Below are 17669 nucleotides of genomic sequence, written 5' to 3'. Positions count from 1 at the left end.
AAAAAAAAAAAGATAAAATTCAGGTCCTGTGGAAGCTATTAGCCCCTGCTATTTGATGCTAAGCTAAGCTAACAGTCTCCTTGCTTCATCTCTGTATAAAGCGCACATATTTGAGTGTGGTATCGATTTTCTACTTGAACTCTTGAAAGGAAAGTAAATAAGCACATTTTCAGAGAATGCTGAACAACTTCTTAAAGAAAACGTCCAGGAGGTAATGTTCTTCATCCATGTTGGTTTCTTATATATTTGTTTGTTGGTCTGTGACCAGGATTACACAAAAACTAGCAAATGGATTTCCACGAGACTTGGATGGAAGATGGGTCTCGGCTCTGATTAGACCCCATTAACTTTTGCCGTGGATCCAGGAATATTTTGTTCGTCTTTCTCTTTAACATTTTCAATAATTTCTCAGGGATTAATGCGTGGATCTAGATGGGGGAAAAAATCATATAGTCATATTTAGATGGCTGGTATCTATGAGTGAGGAGGATTCTAGATCTGGTGAGTTCAAGTTACGGTTGTGGCAGTTTAAACATCTAGAGTGATATTGGGTTAGGCTGGATTGAGTTTAAGAGCACTGTTGGGCCCTGGTGAAGGTTTGTGCCCTACCAAGTGCCACTTTAGTCTTTTATCCGTAGCTCTCGCCCTGGACAACTATTTAAGAGAATGAAGAGATTACAAAGATGAATAACTACATTTTGTGTAGATTTAGAACAGAACAGGACACTGTTTGAAGCTGGAAAGGTGGCAGGGTCCGACACATATATACAAAGTGAAAGAGAGTTTGTTTATTTCATATGTTTAGGCTTTAAAATACGATCAGGCAATGAAGATGTTTCTCCTCTGATTGCAATTTCATCACCTAAACTTCATAGTGCACAATTAAGTTGAACAACCAACTGATATACTGGTAAGTTTGTGATGAACTTGATACTGAGCCACATGAGATCTGACAACAGCGTCGCGCTGTAACCGAAAGACAACAGTACAACTCTAAAGAAGCCTGTATGCGACAGAGATGTTGCAATAGAAGGACCAGGCAGTTCCCGCAAGTTAGAATGCCCTTTTGTCATTCACATAACTAACATCAAAGAAATTGATTAAGGCATTCTTGAATTATTACCTCCAAAATGGAAAGTGAATTAAAGACCCACCGCAGTCTCCACACCACTCGGGGAATGTGGATCTGCTTTCGCTTAATTTCATCATCCCTCTATGTGGGTCCATTTAGGAATCAAATATTCTCTTATTACTTGTGGGAAGTCAAATGCACACACACAGTTTACACACACACATGCCGGCCGGCTGTCCCCTTGCTTTCAAGGTTACACCAGAGTTCTTCAGTCGCTCACAACGCATTTGCATCAAAACCACCAGCCAACAGCTGCCAATTAACACACAGCCTCTCCGTTAATACACACACGTCACTGACAATTACAGTGTTGGGTGATCTCTCTCACTCTCTCTCTCTCTCTCTCTCTCTCTCTCTCTCTCTCTCTCTCTCTCCCCAACAACAGAACGGTGCGACACACATATACACACCTCGTGCACGGAGGAGGAGGAGGTGGTTCCGAGTGTGTGCGGAAAACTGCAAATAACAGCTAATGATTTAGAAAGGGGAGGAATGAATTGGGCGGGAGGGAACGGTGTGGAGACAAGAGGGAATGTTCTGTGCCAGGAACAAGGCTTTCAGGATTAGTTCTGTCATGCAGTTACAAGGGGAGAAAATAGTGGTTGGCTAGATGAGGCCTGACAGACTGAGGAGAGACAGAAAATGCAGTGAGGAACACAAGAAATATAACGAAGCAGATGAAAAGCAGAGCAATGCAGACATGAAGACATTGTGTTTGTTGTGTGTGTGTGGAAGGCAGCTTGAGTTTGCTTGTGTGTACAGCATTCTTGAGATCTCATTATTTCCACATTAAGGCCCTTTATCATTCTGAAGTCATTTCCTACAAAGATGTATTTTAAAAGCTTTAAAAGCAGGAGCAGATGACTGCAGGATGACTTTGCACACACACACACACACACACACACAGGCAAGCAGGCACTAACAAACTCTTCTCATCCTCGCCACCTTGTACACACACACACACACACACACACACACACACACTCTAACACATGCACACACACACACAGGGTAATGATCATTTCCTTCATGCAGCAGCACCAAATGGAACTATTCATTAATGTCAAAAAGCACAGTGCAGGCCCTAGTAATGAGAATTTATTAATGTCTGCAGCCACTAGATGGCACCCTCCTCCCTTTCATTTCCAATTTGGCTTCTCATTCCTCACTTGATCAGCTGACTCTCTCTGTGGGATGGAGACCTTCTGGATGCACTCCAAACACTGAGCTAAAAAGAAAATGGCACTTAGGTCGCTAAATCACATTAATGTGAGAAAGAAACACTCTATTGATTAACAGTTTTATGCATATTAGAAACCTAACCATCTGTTTGGACATATATTCCGCTTCAACCTTGTGGGTTATTGATAGTTACCATGTTGCCATATAGATCTGCCATGTACCTTTGCTGCGTTTTTTTTCTTCCATAAACTTGGACTGTCTTGTGGGCTTCTATCAGCATGAATATATCAATTAACCGATCAATCGGTATCACTCAGCCTGTGGGAGGTTGGCTGTATCAAGCGTGCTTTGAGGCGTACAGTCGATATGGCGACCTTCAAGAAAACAAAAGATCTGCGGAATATAATCAGGCATGCTGGGCATCGAAAAAGTCAAAGCCATAGATTGCAAGTGAGATGGCATGACATTCTCAGTTGCGATGACAGAGGAAGTGATTTCATATGTCAGCACACAGCCAGTCACAGACATTTTTTCATTTGAAAGGGGTTATATTTGATACGCTTTAGAGGGAAATGAACAATCATTGCTCTCACAGGTGAACAGTGGCTCAGTTTATACAGGTCATAGATGTAAGATGCACGTTGTGTTGAAAGGAATGTGATGAAATATGGAACAGAACACAATATCTTTGGCTGAAAATCATCACAAACATCACCAAGCTAACTGTTAAGAGTCTTTAAAGGTGCACTGTGTAGTTTTGGGAAGACATTTCAATCAGAATAGAAACAAACTGACCTTAAAGGACAACACAATTTCATACTGTTTTACTTTGTTTATATGCGGCAGACCCTGCCACCTTTCTAGCCTCAAACAGTGTTCAGGCGATCGTATTTTCTCTGAGAGCAGCTTGTTTACAGCTTGAGTTTTTATTATTGCCTCATTAATATTCTTCACCAAAACCACATATTGTCCCTTTAAAGAGTCATACGACCTAAGCAAAAGACAATATCAGTTCTAAATAAGGTGCAGCAACAATCTTTTGATTCAGTATGAAGGCTGAGATGTTGTGATTAAATGCAGATTCTTCAACACAGACTCGTGGAGAGGTGTCTGCCGAGAGAACTGAGACTGGAAGTTAGTGCCAATGGCCGTCATTTCTTCTTGCCAGCATTCTTGGCACGTTTGTTAGGCTTCTGGGTGGCAGAGGGGGTGGGGGTTGTTTTTTCTAGAACTGCCTGCTGGGCCTCCCCCAGAGCTTGTTGTGAGTCTTGTTCCTTTTTCACGGCCGCCATCTGACGGCTACTAAATGCCTCGCAAGTGTCGAGAAACTTCTTGCGGCGCTGCCACAAGGCTGCCTGGAGACGAGACGGAGAGGCACAAAGGAAGGAGTTACGGAATGATGTCTAACCGGAGGGAAAAGGAGGCTTACAGCAGCATATTTCTCACTCTCAAACTGATGAATCAATCACTGCCTTCGTCTTCACTTTCAGACATCACACAGGTCTTTCTCTGTCTCGACTGACCTGCATGTTCTCACACATCTCCACCAGGCCTCTAATTGGCTCCTTCTGGCTGAGCGCCTGCTGTTTCTGCTGCTCCAGCACAATGTCTCGGACCAAGCGGTACGTCTGTATCTTCTCCAGGCGGTCTCTCTGCTGGATCTCTTCTGTGTGAGTGTCCATCACCACCGGAAACTCCTTCTGCCGTCTACTGACATATACAAAGATACAATGTGTATACACATCTTAATCCACTGTCACCTTTTAGGCCTCGTTACTATTGTCTCCAAGTGGAATGTAAATGCTCAGCAACAGGGACAGTGATATGGGAGTATGCTTGTCATGTTTCCACAAGTTACAGTGCATTAGACCCCAGAAAAGCTGGCTCTGTGTATTCAGTGCAGTGATGAGGTTGATAGTTTAGTGATACACACTATATGTGTACATATGCAGGCTTTTGGGGATTATATAGTTTCAAAAATTAATGCCAAATTATGTATAAATTCTGAGCGCAACACAACTGTTGTGATTACAAATCCAAGGTGTCAGTGTCAAAACCTGTCACATCATTACACTGTTATGCCTTGACAACCTTTGTCTTGAGGTAAACATGAATTGCTGTGCCATGCCACCAGCTAAACCTCTGGTGAAAAGGGCTGTGGACAACTTTGCTAACACTTCCAGAGCACCATCAAAAGACATATAACTTAGCAAACCAGACAATATTACTAACTAGTCCAACATCAACAAGTCTGCCTCAACATTTCTGCAAAGAATATGATCCAGTTTCACCAAAATCACTGATGCTCGGTACTGTGTGTAATGCACAATGCACTGTGGCACTACCCACTCACCAAGGTCATATAGCACAGAAGCAAGTGATAAGGGGGTGGAGTGGCTGAGAAAGAGACACATTCACTCTATTACAAGCCACTGTTCCGTATCAAAATGTATTGAAAACTGTTATTTCAAGATAAAAATTTACATGATGTTTAAAATCCGAATCAATAAAAGAGATTTCAAATAAGCCACCAACAGCCAGATTAGTAGTAGCAATGCCTGACATACTGGTCTAGAGATAGAACTGACATATACAGAATATGCTGTATATATATTGGGGGTGCTTCCTGGAGCAAGGAAAGATGGCTGAATGATGAGGGGAGGCTTTGTCATCTGTGTTTTTTCATTTATGATAACCCACCATATAACACTGTGTTGTAGATGTGCATAATTTTGGAGGGACTATGTAAAGGGAATGGAGTTTATCAGAGGAATTTGGTCTGGGTGTGCACATAAATGTAAAAATCTGTGTATATGTATATAAGACAAGACATATTACATAATTTAAATGCTGGATTTTTTTATTTAACTTGAATGCTCCAGTCTGTCACTGAGAAATATATTGTCAGCTCAAACCACAGTGCAGCAAAGCATATCAAATTCCACCAAGTATACCAGGCTTTTTTGTAAGACGGGAGAATTGACAATGTTGACACAGTCAGGACAAATAAAAATAGAAATGTGTCTGCAAAAAAATGTGGCTCTGGAAATGCAGAGATAGGCAGAGGACACGATGGACACACAGTCATGTAACTTACCTGATATCCTAAGTCAAGTATCTCGATTTATTTCTGAGAGGTCCATTTGATTTTAGTTGAAAAACACCATTTTATGTTCTTCTCTTTTAAGAATTGATTGTAAAATGTGGATATCATTTATATGTGAGTGTGGAAAGAAGAGAGACATACATTGAGTGGACGTGTGTGTGTGTGTGTGTGTGTGTGTGTGTGTGTGTGTGTGTGTGTGTGTGTGTGTGTGTGTGTGTGTGTGTGTGTGTGTGTGTGTGTGTGTGTTTGTTGCAGGGAGGAAATGACTGTGAGGAGTCCTCTGAGGTGCACACTCAAAGGGAATTCAAAGAGAGATTATAAGTGCTAAATACAGCTGCCTATTTCCTATAGGCTGACCTTAATGAAGAGAGGAGGCCAGTTCAGGTGATGATGAAGTTCACTCTGTTAATGAACACTGTCCTGTTCTACCTCCTCCACTGTGTGTAATGGTGCTATAAAGATGGCCTACGTGAGTGTGTGCGAATCTATGATGAACCCTGTGGTGCACCTTTGTGAGGAAGAGGTGTGCCGCAGACTAATCAGCCTCTCCTAATAGACTCTTCCTCAGGAGCTGAGCTCCGATCGCAAGGCCGCAGTGTCAGCAGCCATTAGCAGCTGGACACGGGCACACACGTGTAGGCACACACACACAAACACACATGCACACGCCTACAGCAGGAGAGGATGGACGGTGACGGGAGAGGGGGCACATCTCATGAGCTCATCGGGGTCCTGAAATAGCTCTCTAATTAACGGACCCAAATATCATCTCATTTATCATGGAGAGGGAGGAGAGGAGGGGATGGTGTGAGGGAGACTAAAGGGAGACTGAGGGGAACCGGGAGGGAGACTCTTCCCTTAAGAACACCGACGATTAAAGTCAAAAGTTGACGCACACACAAGCGAAAAGCTCACTCACTGACTTACAAGACAATATACAGATGCAGCTACCTGTAGAATGTACTGTGATTCAACTTCTACACTGACCCACCACATCATTACATACAATCAGCTGCATTTATTGTTATTGTTAAAACATTATTCATTATTTCATATCAATGTATTAATATTCACAATATTTCATATTATATATTCTTCTATATTCTTTAGAAAAAAATGTCAATATTACAATTTGTCTCGATTTATTTAATTACGCTTTATGAAATATTTTAAATTATATAACATCATGATGAAGTGTGAGCTTTGTTTCTCCAGTGGCACGGAACTGCTGCGACTCCTGTTCTGTATGAGAAGTTATGTGTTGTTGAGATGATGAGGTCTGTTTCTTTTACTATACAGTATGTATGTTTTTATATTCTGTACAACTGCAGAGAAACAAACCTTGTTCTAATTGTAACATTACTTGTGTTGTATTTTTAATGTGCTGATGCTCAAATAATAACATAACAATAATAACAAAACTGTACACCACTGTTGACATTTGTAAGATTCAGTTTAAACATTTTATCTGGAAAATCTTTTAATTTACATATCTTTTTGTTTTGTTCTCTGCTTAGCTTCCCCTTAATGTCTCTACATATATACATTTTACATCACTGTGCTCTGTGTCCATGCATTGCCCCTTTCAGGCCAGCCAAAGGCAGTCTTATATCATTGCTGTTCACAGCACCAATGGAAGCAAAGGTCATTAACACAGGAACTCATGCGCAATGTCCTGCAGATATGAACCAATCTGCTGAAGAGAAGAATACTGGTACCTCCAGCTACCAATGTAGCAAAATGTACACTGAAAATACACAGTCACACACACAAACGACCTCCTGGTATAATCACACCTTGTAGACGAGGCTTCATTCACAAAGCTAGAAAAGCAGAGTGATCCAATGTCAGGAAGCTGGACTACATATAAATAAAATTTTGCTTGTTAGAAAAATTCATTGAGAAGATGAGTCCATCTTTGTTTGTGTGGTATTCTCCCTCTATGCCCTCCAAGCGTAGATGTGAAGTTTTCTGTGTATGGTAACTATATAACTGTAACAAAATGTGAGTGACTGTTACAAACTGCTCTGATCGTCATTCTCAGTTAAGTCTGAGTTTTCTAACTAAGACATAGAATGAGCAAAGAGATAAATGGGGGAAAAAAGCGGGCCAAAAAGAAAATTAAGAGCAGTGGATCACCTGATGAAGGGGGTGTAGTCCATGCGAAGACGGGAGCATGAAGTATCTGTCAGCTTTTGATCAGGAGGACTGGGAGAGGCGCCAGGATCAGATCCGGAAGAAGCTGCAAAAAGCTTTATTATAATACAGCATGTGACAAATAACAGAAATAGAGAGTGCCCAAATGTGTGTGTGTGTGTGTGTGTGTGTGTGTGTGTGTGTGTGTGTGTGTGTGTGTGTGTGTGTGTGTGTGTGTGTGTGACTGTGTGTGAGTTTACAAGAGTGTAGTACCGAGCTCTCTGCTTTCTGCACTGTCTGTGATGGAGTCAGAACTTTCTCCGTGCTGGACTTGGTTAAGAAACTTGAGACGAGACTGTAAAGCCTAAAAAGATCAAACACTGTGCCTGTAGTGGCTGTTAGAGTGTAGACGAGGGCCATATCAAAATGAATTTACAAAACAAGATAACAGAAAATAGAAAATCAATACTTTTAATACACATTGAAATGCTTATAAACAATTTATTAGCAATTGTAAAGGTTTATAAAGATCAGTTGCAATTTTATTTTGGGCATCCATCCATGTTTATAGATGAACTAGATGGTATTTATTAAAAATGTACAAATAATTATTAATATCGCTAGCAACTTTTAAATAACAATCACCTAAAGGTGCAATATTTAAACATTTTACTTTCAAACACTCAAAAATTAAAGGTGCTATGAATTGGCCCGTAGCTGTGTTAGCTAGTTAGCTTGATTAGCCATGCATCTAGTGGTGCAGACTAGCGCACCAGCGGTTTGGGGTAGTGGTTACACTACCTAGCTCAGGAGCTTTGGGATGCGCCGTAGCTAGCTAGTTACCAGGCTAACGTCAGTTGATAACTCAGCACAATGCATAGACGTCATAACATCAATAATGTTATTTCTTTACAAATGCACATTTAACTTTAATTAACAGGATGTAAAGAAATATCAAATATACAACTTCAAAGTTAAAGACGTCTTTGTAGTGTGTGCTGCGGACACACATGAAGATGGCATGCCAACCAGCAAGCCCTAGTTGTCTAGTGATGTTAACACTAACACGTTCCCATTGCTCTGGGCTGCCAGCCTGGGCACTCTTAAGACAGCTAGTAGGACAGCTACCCTCATGGCTAACTGAGCTAGCCAGCTACGGTTAGAAGCAGTTAGCAGTTACTATGGTGCTATTCTTCTCCCCTTTTGTTTGGAGAATATGAATTCAACACGTGGCCAATTCTTGCAAATTGCACTTCAATAAACATATAGCATTACATTTTTAACAGTGAAATAACCATGGAATAACATTTAATTTGCTATAAATGTATCATTTATTAAGGATAGTTATTACTAAATGTAACTCCATTACACACAACTTCTGGATTACCTTGTTACATCGGCCTGCTTCAGCCATTTCCCAGGCTTTTTTAAACGCTTTAATTTGGTCCACTCTGTCTGTGTCCATCACCTTGATGCTCTCTGCTTTGCCCTTGTCGCTGACCACACGCAGCGTCCAGTTTGGCTTAGTCAAGTCAAGTCCCTGTACAAACACAGACACACACAAACCACACAGACACATACACACACACACACACACACACACACACACACACACACACACACACACACAGACATAAAGGTAACGCACATGGTCACGCACAAAACATCAGCCGAAGGTCACCGCAGCACAACACTCATTATAGAGAATGTCTCTTTCAACAAGCACCTCAGACTGTCTGGTACACAGTCTGGGTTTTTATGTCCTGTTCAGCTCTGTTGGCTTCGTTGGAGGTAACAGATCATTTTGAGTTCATAAACGTCCTAAACGAAAATTCTATTAAATTGGAAATGTACTAAAGGGGATTAGTATTCTGAAAATCTGCCTTTCAAATGTCATTGTCTTTTGGGTTTGACATTTAACACAGTGGAGAATAAAGAAGACAAAAGCCACCTATTACATGGATCAGAGGTTTATCAAGCAGCTGTGTTTCTGGCTACTAAACCAGGACCATTACAGAGACAATTACAGACCAGGAGATTACAGTGTGTGATAAGACAAGTGTCTCTTGTTCAGCGCAAAAACGCACGGGTCATACTGGCAGTCGTAGGATTCGGTTGACGCTGGTCTTTTGTTAACATTTCATAATCAATGGGCAGCAGAGCCAACCAAATATGTAAATGCCGACCTGCCTGACAGAGCAAACTAAAAATTAAATAAAAGCAGACATCAAGACTGAGTTCAACAACAATCTCATTATGTGCGCTTTGGATGGGAATCTGTGAAGAGGAGTGAAGTGTGTACTCCACTGAAGGGCCACACCCTCCCATTCAAAAGGTTGAAATTACTACTTACGTTAATTTCACTGAAAGTTTTACATGACAAGTATGCTTGCACCTTGTTTTAACATAGGATACTATGGAAAGATATGTCTCTGTGGAAAGATAGCAGAAGCAGTGCACAGTGTTTCATATGAGCATGTGTTGCCAATTGCATTCGACCTTGATTTATGTAAGGGTTTTCATGTGTAGCATTCTTATATCATTGCCGAGTGAAACAGATAATCCTACACATAAACTGCAGTCGACAGTGTTGTTGTCTGTGGTGAAGCATTTCCATTACCAGTGGGGTGGCAGACTTGGACGTGGCAGCTTGCTTCCCCTTCTCCTTGTCACTTTCACCTTTGCGGCCAGCTTTGGGTCCGTCAGATTTGTGTCCATCATGGCTTGGCGTGTCTGAAGCTGGTGAATGCTTCACATCCTCACGGTTTTGAACTCCATTTTGCAAAACAGAGATGAGGTAGATTTACTTTTTCTATCATGATCAACAAAGTCAGAATACTTTACATTCAGGCAAATTCAAGTCCCCTTCTTGTTATTAAGACTAATGTTTGTGCTTCACTGAGTAGAATGATGAATGAGTCTAAGAGGGTGTCACACACGGTGCAGATTGTAAAACAGTGTGTTACCTCGATTGTTCTGAGAATTAATTTGACAGGTGGCCAATTCTCAGACTTGTGGAAAAATTTGCCGATACATAATCTGGAATATCTAAGAAGAATAAGTGCCATTTTAAGGACATCATGTTGTAATTATACTACATTTTGTGCAAAAACAATGCCAGATAGACATTACAAAATTACAGAATGTGCCTTAAAACATGCGTGAGGGGGATCTTAACATTTCCTAACCAAACTTGTCACATGTTTTGATCAATTTCATTAAAGTCCATAGACCTTAACCTTTGTCAGTGAAGCTCAGCTGTTCACATGCTGCTTGACACAAAGCTCCTCTGAGGTGGGAGTAGTGAGAACCCTGCATGTGTTGTGTGGTCGAGCATGTGCTAGATGGCACTGTTGTACTTTATATCTTAAATGAACACAATCCTCCCCAGCTTAGATGAAGCATTAACCATGAGTCTCACTTCTCTGATATAGAGAGGCATGATAATCCATCATTCAGCTGACACCCTGCCATTCTGCCTGAAGAGCTTTGGTGCATGATCACTGAGTTACTTGTATCTCAAGTCATACAGAAATTCAATGTTCACACTGGATCTAAATATCACTTTGTGGTGGTGTAACGTCAGGCTGATACATGTATTGAGGAAGTGACTTTCAGGTGACCAAATTTCAATCCAGTGTATCGCTGGTTGATGAAAGCCTGAATACGCTTTTGCTTGGATACTAAAAATGTGCTCTCTTGGTAGCACAGCGAAGAAAATGTCAACGGAAATTATAACTACTGCGCAATGGCATGTAAGGCTACTGCTTTAACAGTATATACTGAGGTTTAAGGCAGAGATGTGGTAGCGTGCATGCATTAAACATGCCGCAGTACTGTATTTTGACTGCAGCTTGTTAAACAGCTTGTTAAGGCGGTTTCAAAGCTTGGCATGGTGTGTAGTGCGTGCGTATCCATGTAGCATGTAGGGAGCATGATCAAGGGCACAGCTTCACCACCGAGAGTTTAACTGGGTGAAATTAATTCACTTTCCTGCTGAGATATTTCCCAGGGCACCAGGGGGCAAGAGCCAGCTTCATTTGACTTCCCATTGACCCACTTCCACACGCTTATTGGAAAACCACCAGAGGTTTGTGTGGACACTGGCCTACACATGCACACACGTGGACAAGCCTGAGAACAGGTTTGAAAAAATACATGTATAATTGAACAAAAAACATGTGTAAATGGCTAGATGGCCACACGGCGCATCTGTGCAGTAAGAAATCCTTAGCGTTCATCTCATGCATGACCATTACTGAAATGAATATAAAAACAGTGGATTGTCTTCCTCTGTAGTCAAAATACACCTGCTATCTCGATATCTGGCTATTTAAGAATGCCTCCCACACAAAGACACACGCACACACACATCAACCTCAGATTTCACGCCACACAAACCGAATGGGTAAATCCGGGGACTACTGTCAGGAGCAACAGAGGGGAGAGAATGAGAATTCAATGACAGCAGGCAGGCCACTCTCTTCAGGCAATCATGCAAATGTGTCACCCATGCAGCACCTCTTTCACATCAACATCCACCCGTGCCGCAATTAATTCATCCCCTTCAGAATTTTTAAGAAGCCCGTGCAAATTTCAAAGCCCGGATTTTTTTCCAATTGATCCAATTTGCGCAGCATGATTAAAGGCGGGAGAAGCAGAGTCGGTGGCAGAGGATGGGATTACGCCTCAGCCAACGACCAGTGGGCACAAGAAATCACACTCTGTGATCTGCGCAAGCAGCTGTATTCATTTGGCTTTCATTAGGCTTGTGATTAACAGGCCGCTGGCTAGCAGAGGCAGAGAACAAACTGTGTCCGCCTTGGCCCCTGACACTGCCTACTGAGTATCTGTCACATTTCACACCGAACACAAACTTGAGCTGTGTTTAAACAAATATTAAGGCCACATTAGAAAATCAGTTCAGAGCCCTGAGCTCAAATGCTGCAAAACTTAAAATGGAAATTCTTCATGACCCATTATGGGAACATTAGGTGATATCTGGACCGTTCATAATGCGTATTTAGGCATTTATTGGGATATTCATATCAAGATTCATGTTACTGAGCTAAATAATAACCAACCTTGTTTTTATGTTTTTAAGGGGAGAAAAACATGAACAGTGACTTTCTTCCCCGTGTGTCCCTTGGGCAACTCAGTGACTGTTTGATGTGATGTTTGTGATTGTCTTAAGTGTGTACCTCTCATTTCGTTCTTCTCCAAGTCTCTGAGCATATGGACAAAAGCCAGCTGAGATTCATCCAAATCCCAGCTCTTAAAAAGCACCTCTGCCTGCACCACATACTTATGACCCTGTGAAACACAGACAGACAAAGTCAGTGTACAACATCTCCATTACAGTTTGATAGCATGTACACACATTACAAAAAAGACCTATACAGCATGTGCCATTTAAAACCCATAAACGCAAAGCCAATCATTTTGTGAACATGCAGATGTAAACTGCATCAGTGCTGATGATTCACAGAGAGACACAGAGACCTCAAAGAAGGACCGCACATCATGCTGTCCTTTGCCCTCTTGACAGAAGCACATGCTTGGCAAAAAGGCAGGAGAGGAGGCAGAGGGTGTGTTAGCCAAGATTATATCAGGGGTGGCAACTCCCACATCCATCACACTGAACAAAAAAAGACAGAATTTCAATAAAATCCCAAGGTGAGCCTCAAACTAATAGAGCAGGACACACTCTCGAAAAACACAAGATTAGCCACATATAAGCCATTTAGTGTTGTCCGATGTTACGAATACCGATAACGCTCCAGCATATCTCTATGGCTGCAGTGACATCAGCAAATCTGTTTGTTCGTGTGTTCGGTCCCAAAACAGATTATGCAACAGGAGCCTTCAACATTAATGCACAATTACTGAGCATCGATATGTCTCGTGTGTGTCCCCACGGTGCAAAGCAGTGCTTTAATCACTGACCCTAATTGCTCCACGTCTTGATCAATGGTCTTACTCTTGATCAAGAGCTGTTGATTCTGGCCCACTGCTGATCTGATCTGCAGGATCTGACGAGAGCTGTCTCATTACTATCGACGTGTTTCACCATCCGTTCACGTTGTTAGAGAGAATAAAGCAAAATTCTTGAAAGGTTTGTGGAACAAGCATGTGTTATTGTTGTTAAAAGTCTCATTCCACTACTGTAAATGTCAAATGAACACCTATTTGTGAGCGTTTACTGAGGAAGCATTTTAAATAACTGCCTGACAGTCACAACAGCAAAAACAAGCCACAGTAGATTTTACTTGTTTTATGGACTTGTGCACACTGTATCCGTGTGTTTTTGTGTTTACCTGAGACACATATAGTGCATACTATACGGCAATCATCAAACAATGACAACAGGTCTGTTAGATAGGGGGTCTTCAGACAGCCGAGTGACTCATAAATAACACACATATCACTGCTCTGTGACAAGCACTGATAAGTCAGACAGTAACAACAAAACCACCCCTCCAGTTTCTGCTGCTCTCCTCTTGCAAATTTTGTCTGTGCGAGAATGTGTGTGTGGGTGTGTGTAAGTTTGTGTGTGCGTGTGTGCCTGCCTGACGTTCTGTGTATCTGGCAGTGAAAAATGGATATCAACACAGGCAGCGAGCAAGTGGGTGAGAAAGACAAGAGAGACAGAAAGTGAGATGCACGCTTGTGTGCAAGTGAGATCGGTTAAGTGTTTTGAGCAGCAGCAGATACCACGCAGGCAGTTGTCAGTGATACCATAGTCTCTGTGGGAGGCTGCGGCTGGTCAGACAAGGAGTCTGATTTCCCAGCTGTGCAATCCTCCCCGTCGCTTTGCTGGGAAGTGTCTTCCACCTTGACACCCTTGTCCTGAATGGGGGATCCCTTCTGGTTCTGCTTTTCCTCACCGGTGCGACTGGAGCCTGCAGCACAAAGAGAGATACTAAACTGAGCGTGGTCAGCAAACTGTCCTTTTGTAGCTGATGGAAATATTTATTGAAAAGTGGACTGAAGAGTAGAAGGGGCAGGTTTTAGAAGAGCTCTTGAGTGGAGAGTTGTCTGCCTGTACCTTACTGATCATGCTGACATAGCAAAAAAGTACTTTCAATACCATTTAAAGGGTCAATTCGCCCAAAAATGTATTAACATTAACTCCCTTTTTCATATATTTATCATATTGTCATATTTCCTTATTGGATTTGAAATCTCATTGGTGACATGACACATCAATCATCCAGAGGATGGCATGTAAGTGGCTCAGGAGAGAGGAGAAAGAAGGGAGAGTTGGTGACTGGCCTACACGAACACTCAATGGCTGTTGCAGGCCCAGAGGTGGGCATCAAACAGTTGTCATCTCAGTATCTCCGGTGTAGCATGAAAAATTATCCACGATTGCATGCTTACTATTGTTTTTCACTATTTAATCATTAAATGCTGTGTCTTGGACTAAATACCTGTACTGAATGTACAGACACTTTATTGGAGAGTTGAACAAACTTTGTACATGCTAGCTTGTTAGTGTGTTTGTCTTTTTTGTTGGTATATTTTGTACCTTACTTTTGTTGTTTTATTTGGAGATGGTTTGAATGAACAGATTCACAGGAATCTAAGCTTTCTATCAATGTATGACATGACTGTACACTTAAATTTAGGTGTAATTTGCTTATTTATACAGTTTGGTGGACGAGCTAAACGGCTGTCAGTCAAGTAAAAATGCATCACAATTATAATTACAATTAAAACAATTTCTCTTTCCAGATACAGGCTTTATACCAATATTGACAAATGCACTGGCAGCCTATATTACAGTTGCTTCTTTGCTGTAGCACAAGTAGAACCATTAAATAAAGTATCTCTGACCCTACCTTACATCTCATGAAAATACAGAGAATAATCACTGATAGACTGAATTAGCCTTTCTCCATTTATGGGACAACTTTCACTGCCACAGGGGAGCCCAAAATGAGGCTGCACACGTTTTATGATTAAGCCACAACAGGAATAAGGTGATCCATCACAACTATTCCTATTGACTACGACTGTGACCCAAAATATTTTCCTACCAATGTAATTACAGTGGTGTGATGACAGGGCAATTTCCCAGAAATAGAGCATATCAACAACTTTAACCAAGAGGTGGTAAAATCAACTAATCCAGAGTTTACAGTATACACTGCCACACTTCTAAAACGACTATCCTGAAAGTCCCCTTTGCCAAAACATTAATCCCAGCTCACTAGTAGTTACACGTTACACAACTCTTAAAGTCAAGCTATTTGGTGTTTGGGGAGGGTTATCAACACGGAGTACATTAATATGGTTTTGAGCAGCAGACAAAAACAAGTCTGCATGATTAATTGGATTTTGTTGCTTCAAAAAGGAATGTCTGCAAGATGAATGACAGCCAGAGTTCAACAAGAGTTCAACAAAAGTTTGTTTCATGTTTGACACTAAAACGTACCAAATCAATTTTTTAAAAGAAATGGCTGCAGTCCATCTTGTATCAGATGTACATCAGTGTAGACTACTGAGAGACAAAACCATGTAACATGGTTTCTGGGAAAAATAGTGAGTAGTCAAAGATCAGTGAGGATAACAATGTGCTTGAAGGCCCTTTATAAACACCATTTCTTCAAGGGTACTGATATCTTGTTTATATGTATACATGTACGTCTACTTACCAAAAAACAAAAGGCTTTTACAGCATATGCATTACCTTAGAGTAAAGTGCTGCCACTATCAATCTGCCTGTGGATGGCTCATGAGAGAACTACTAAAACATGAAAAAAAACTAGCAAGACAGAAAAGGGTAAAAGAAAGGAGGGTCCTGCTGAATGTTTGACCATTCATGAGCCGAATCCCATAAATTGTATTTACTACACCCTTCAGCACTGCAGAAAAATGGCTGCAGATGGGAGCCCTGCTGTATTGATATCTGCTCAATATGGGTGATGTGTGATGTAATATTCTAATCTCTCACCAAATAACTACAAATACTGTTATCAATCCAATACCCAGGGGAAAAAAATAAAAAACTAAGGCTGTGTATGAGATCACCCACTCATTCCCTACTCCCTAGTCACTACATAGGGAGTTCAACATAGTGGACTATATAGTGAGCTCATTGGCAGAAAGAAAAACGCACTTTTGGACACTACTCCGGTGTCATTAATGACGTCACTACTGTCGCGCAGTTGAAACGTGAATTGAAACCTCCATGCATTTGTCCACAGCGCAATGCATGATGGTAAATATTTCTTGGTTGGTGACCATCACTTGTACATTACTTTTCATGATGCACTGTGGGATACTTTGAGTGCACTATATAGGGCAGCGGTCTTCCATGGGCAATCCCCGGGCATCCTGTTTGTGTCCTCCACACTGTTACTATTGTGTAACAGACGGGAAGTCTCTCCTGGCAAACACCCTTTCACTCACGGTGCCAAAATTTTTTATCATCCTTGGTAAAACTCAACACCATATAATCACAGAGCAAGCGACATGAATTAACCCACAACCATCTTACATATCATCTTTCACAAACACATTCACGATCCATAATTACACCAATACCAACAGAATACCCAAGAGTCATTGCACCACAGTCCACAAGGGGCATTACAATATGCCAAGAGAAGCTGTGATGAAGATTTCCAATTTAAAACGGTATTATGAGACGAAGCATAGGAATTTTGAAGAGATATTTCCTCAAAATTCAGAGGTAACCACAACACAAATAAATGCACTGAAATCGTCATATCAAGCTGCAAGCAGGAATCTTATCACATCTATGACACAATTGAATAAAATAATGCATGACTGAAGTGACACAATGTTTGAAGGCAAACAAAAAGAGGAAATATTCAACTGTGTAATTCAATCTATGCTAAAATTGAAACAACATTTTATTTTAGAATTTTGTTGTTTGTTGTTTTTTGAATGAAAAGGACATTTTGTTTTGAATATTACAGTATTATTACATGTGGCCTGACCGACCTCAATACATGGACCTTTGAGTCATTGAAAAAAAATGTGTGGCCCTTTAAGGTTTGTATTTGAGTACCCCTGATATAGGGTATAATATTTCCCACTAGACATTCGGACAGCACTACAAAATGGCGTAGTCACTATGTA

The 17669-nt window shown here is 41.2% G+C and overlaps 1 protein-coding gene across 4 annotated transcripts in view; it reads right to left on the bottom strand.

Annotated features, from left to right (window-relative positions):
- Positions 1–2839: 2839 nt before the first annotated feature.
- adgb (androglobin) overlaps positions 2840–17669 on the bottom strand; it is a 44376-nt gene continuing 29546 nt past the window's right edge. For 2 of the 4 annotated variants that reach the window (XM_037086454.1, XM_037086456.1), the window contains exons 28-35: positions 14295–14458; positions 12758–12869; positions 10177–10328; positions 8944–9096; positions 7830–7920; positions 7560–7662; positions 3838–4024; positions 2840–3669 (exon numbers count right to left, since the gene is read on the bottom strand). In XM_037086454.1, coding sequence (XP_036942349.1) covers positions 3466–3669; positions 3838–4024; positions 7560–7662; positions 7830–7920; positions 8944–9096; positions 10177–10328; positions 12758–12869; positions 14295–14458 — 1166 coding nt within the window. In that variant the 3' untranslated portion in view covers positions 2840–3465. The remainder of the gene's footprint in view (positions 3670–3837; positions 4025–7559; positions 7663–7829; positions 7921–8943; positions 9097–10176; positions 10329–12757; positions 12870–14294; positions 14459–17669) is intronic. The other 2 variants (XM_037086455.1, XM_037086457.1) reach the window with 1 other exon arrangement.

The sequence above is a fragment of the Acanthopagrus latus genome, chromosome 22 (assembly GCF_904848185.1).
Source record: "Acanthopagrus latus isolate v.2019 chromosome 22, fAcaLat1.1, whole genome shotgun sequence".
Lineage (NCBI taxonomy): Eukaryota > Metazoa > Chordata > Actinopteri > Spariformes > Sparidae > Acanthopagrus > Acanthopagrus latus.
This window is presented reverse-complemented; position numbering and strand designations above follow the sequence as displayed.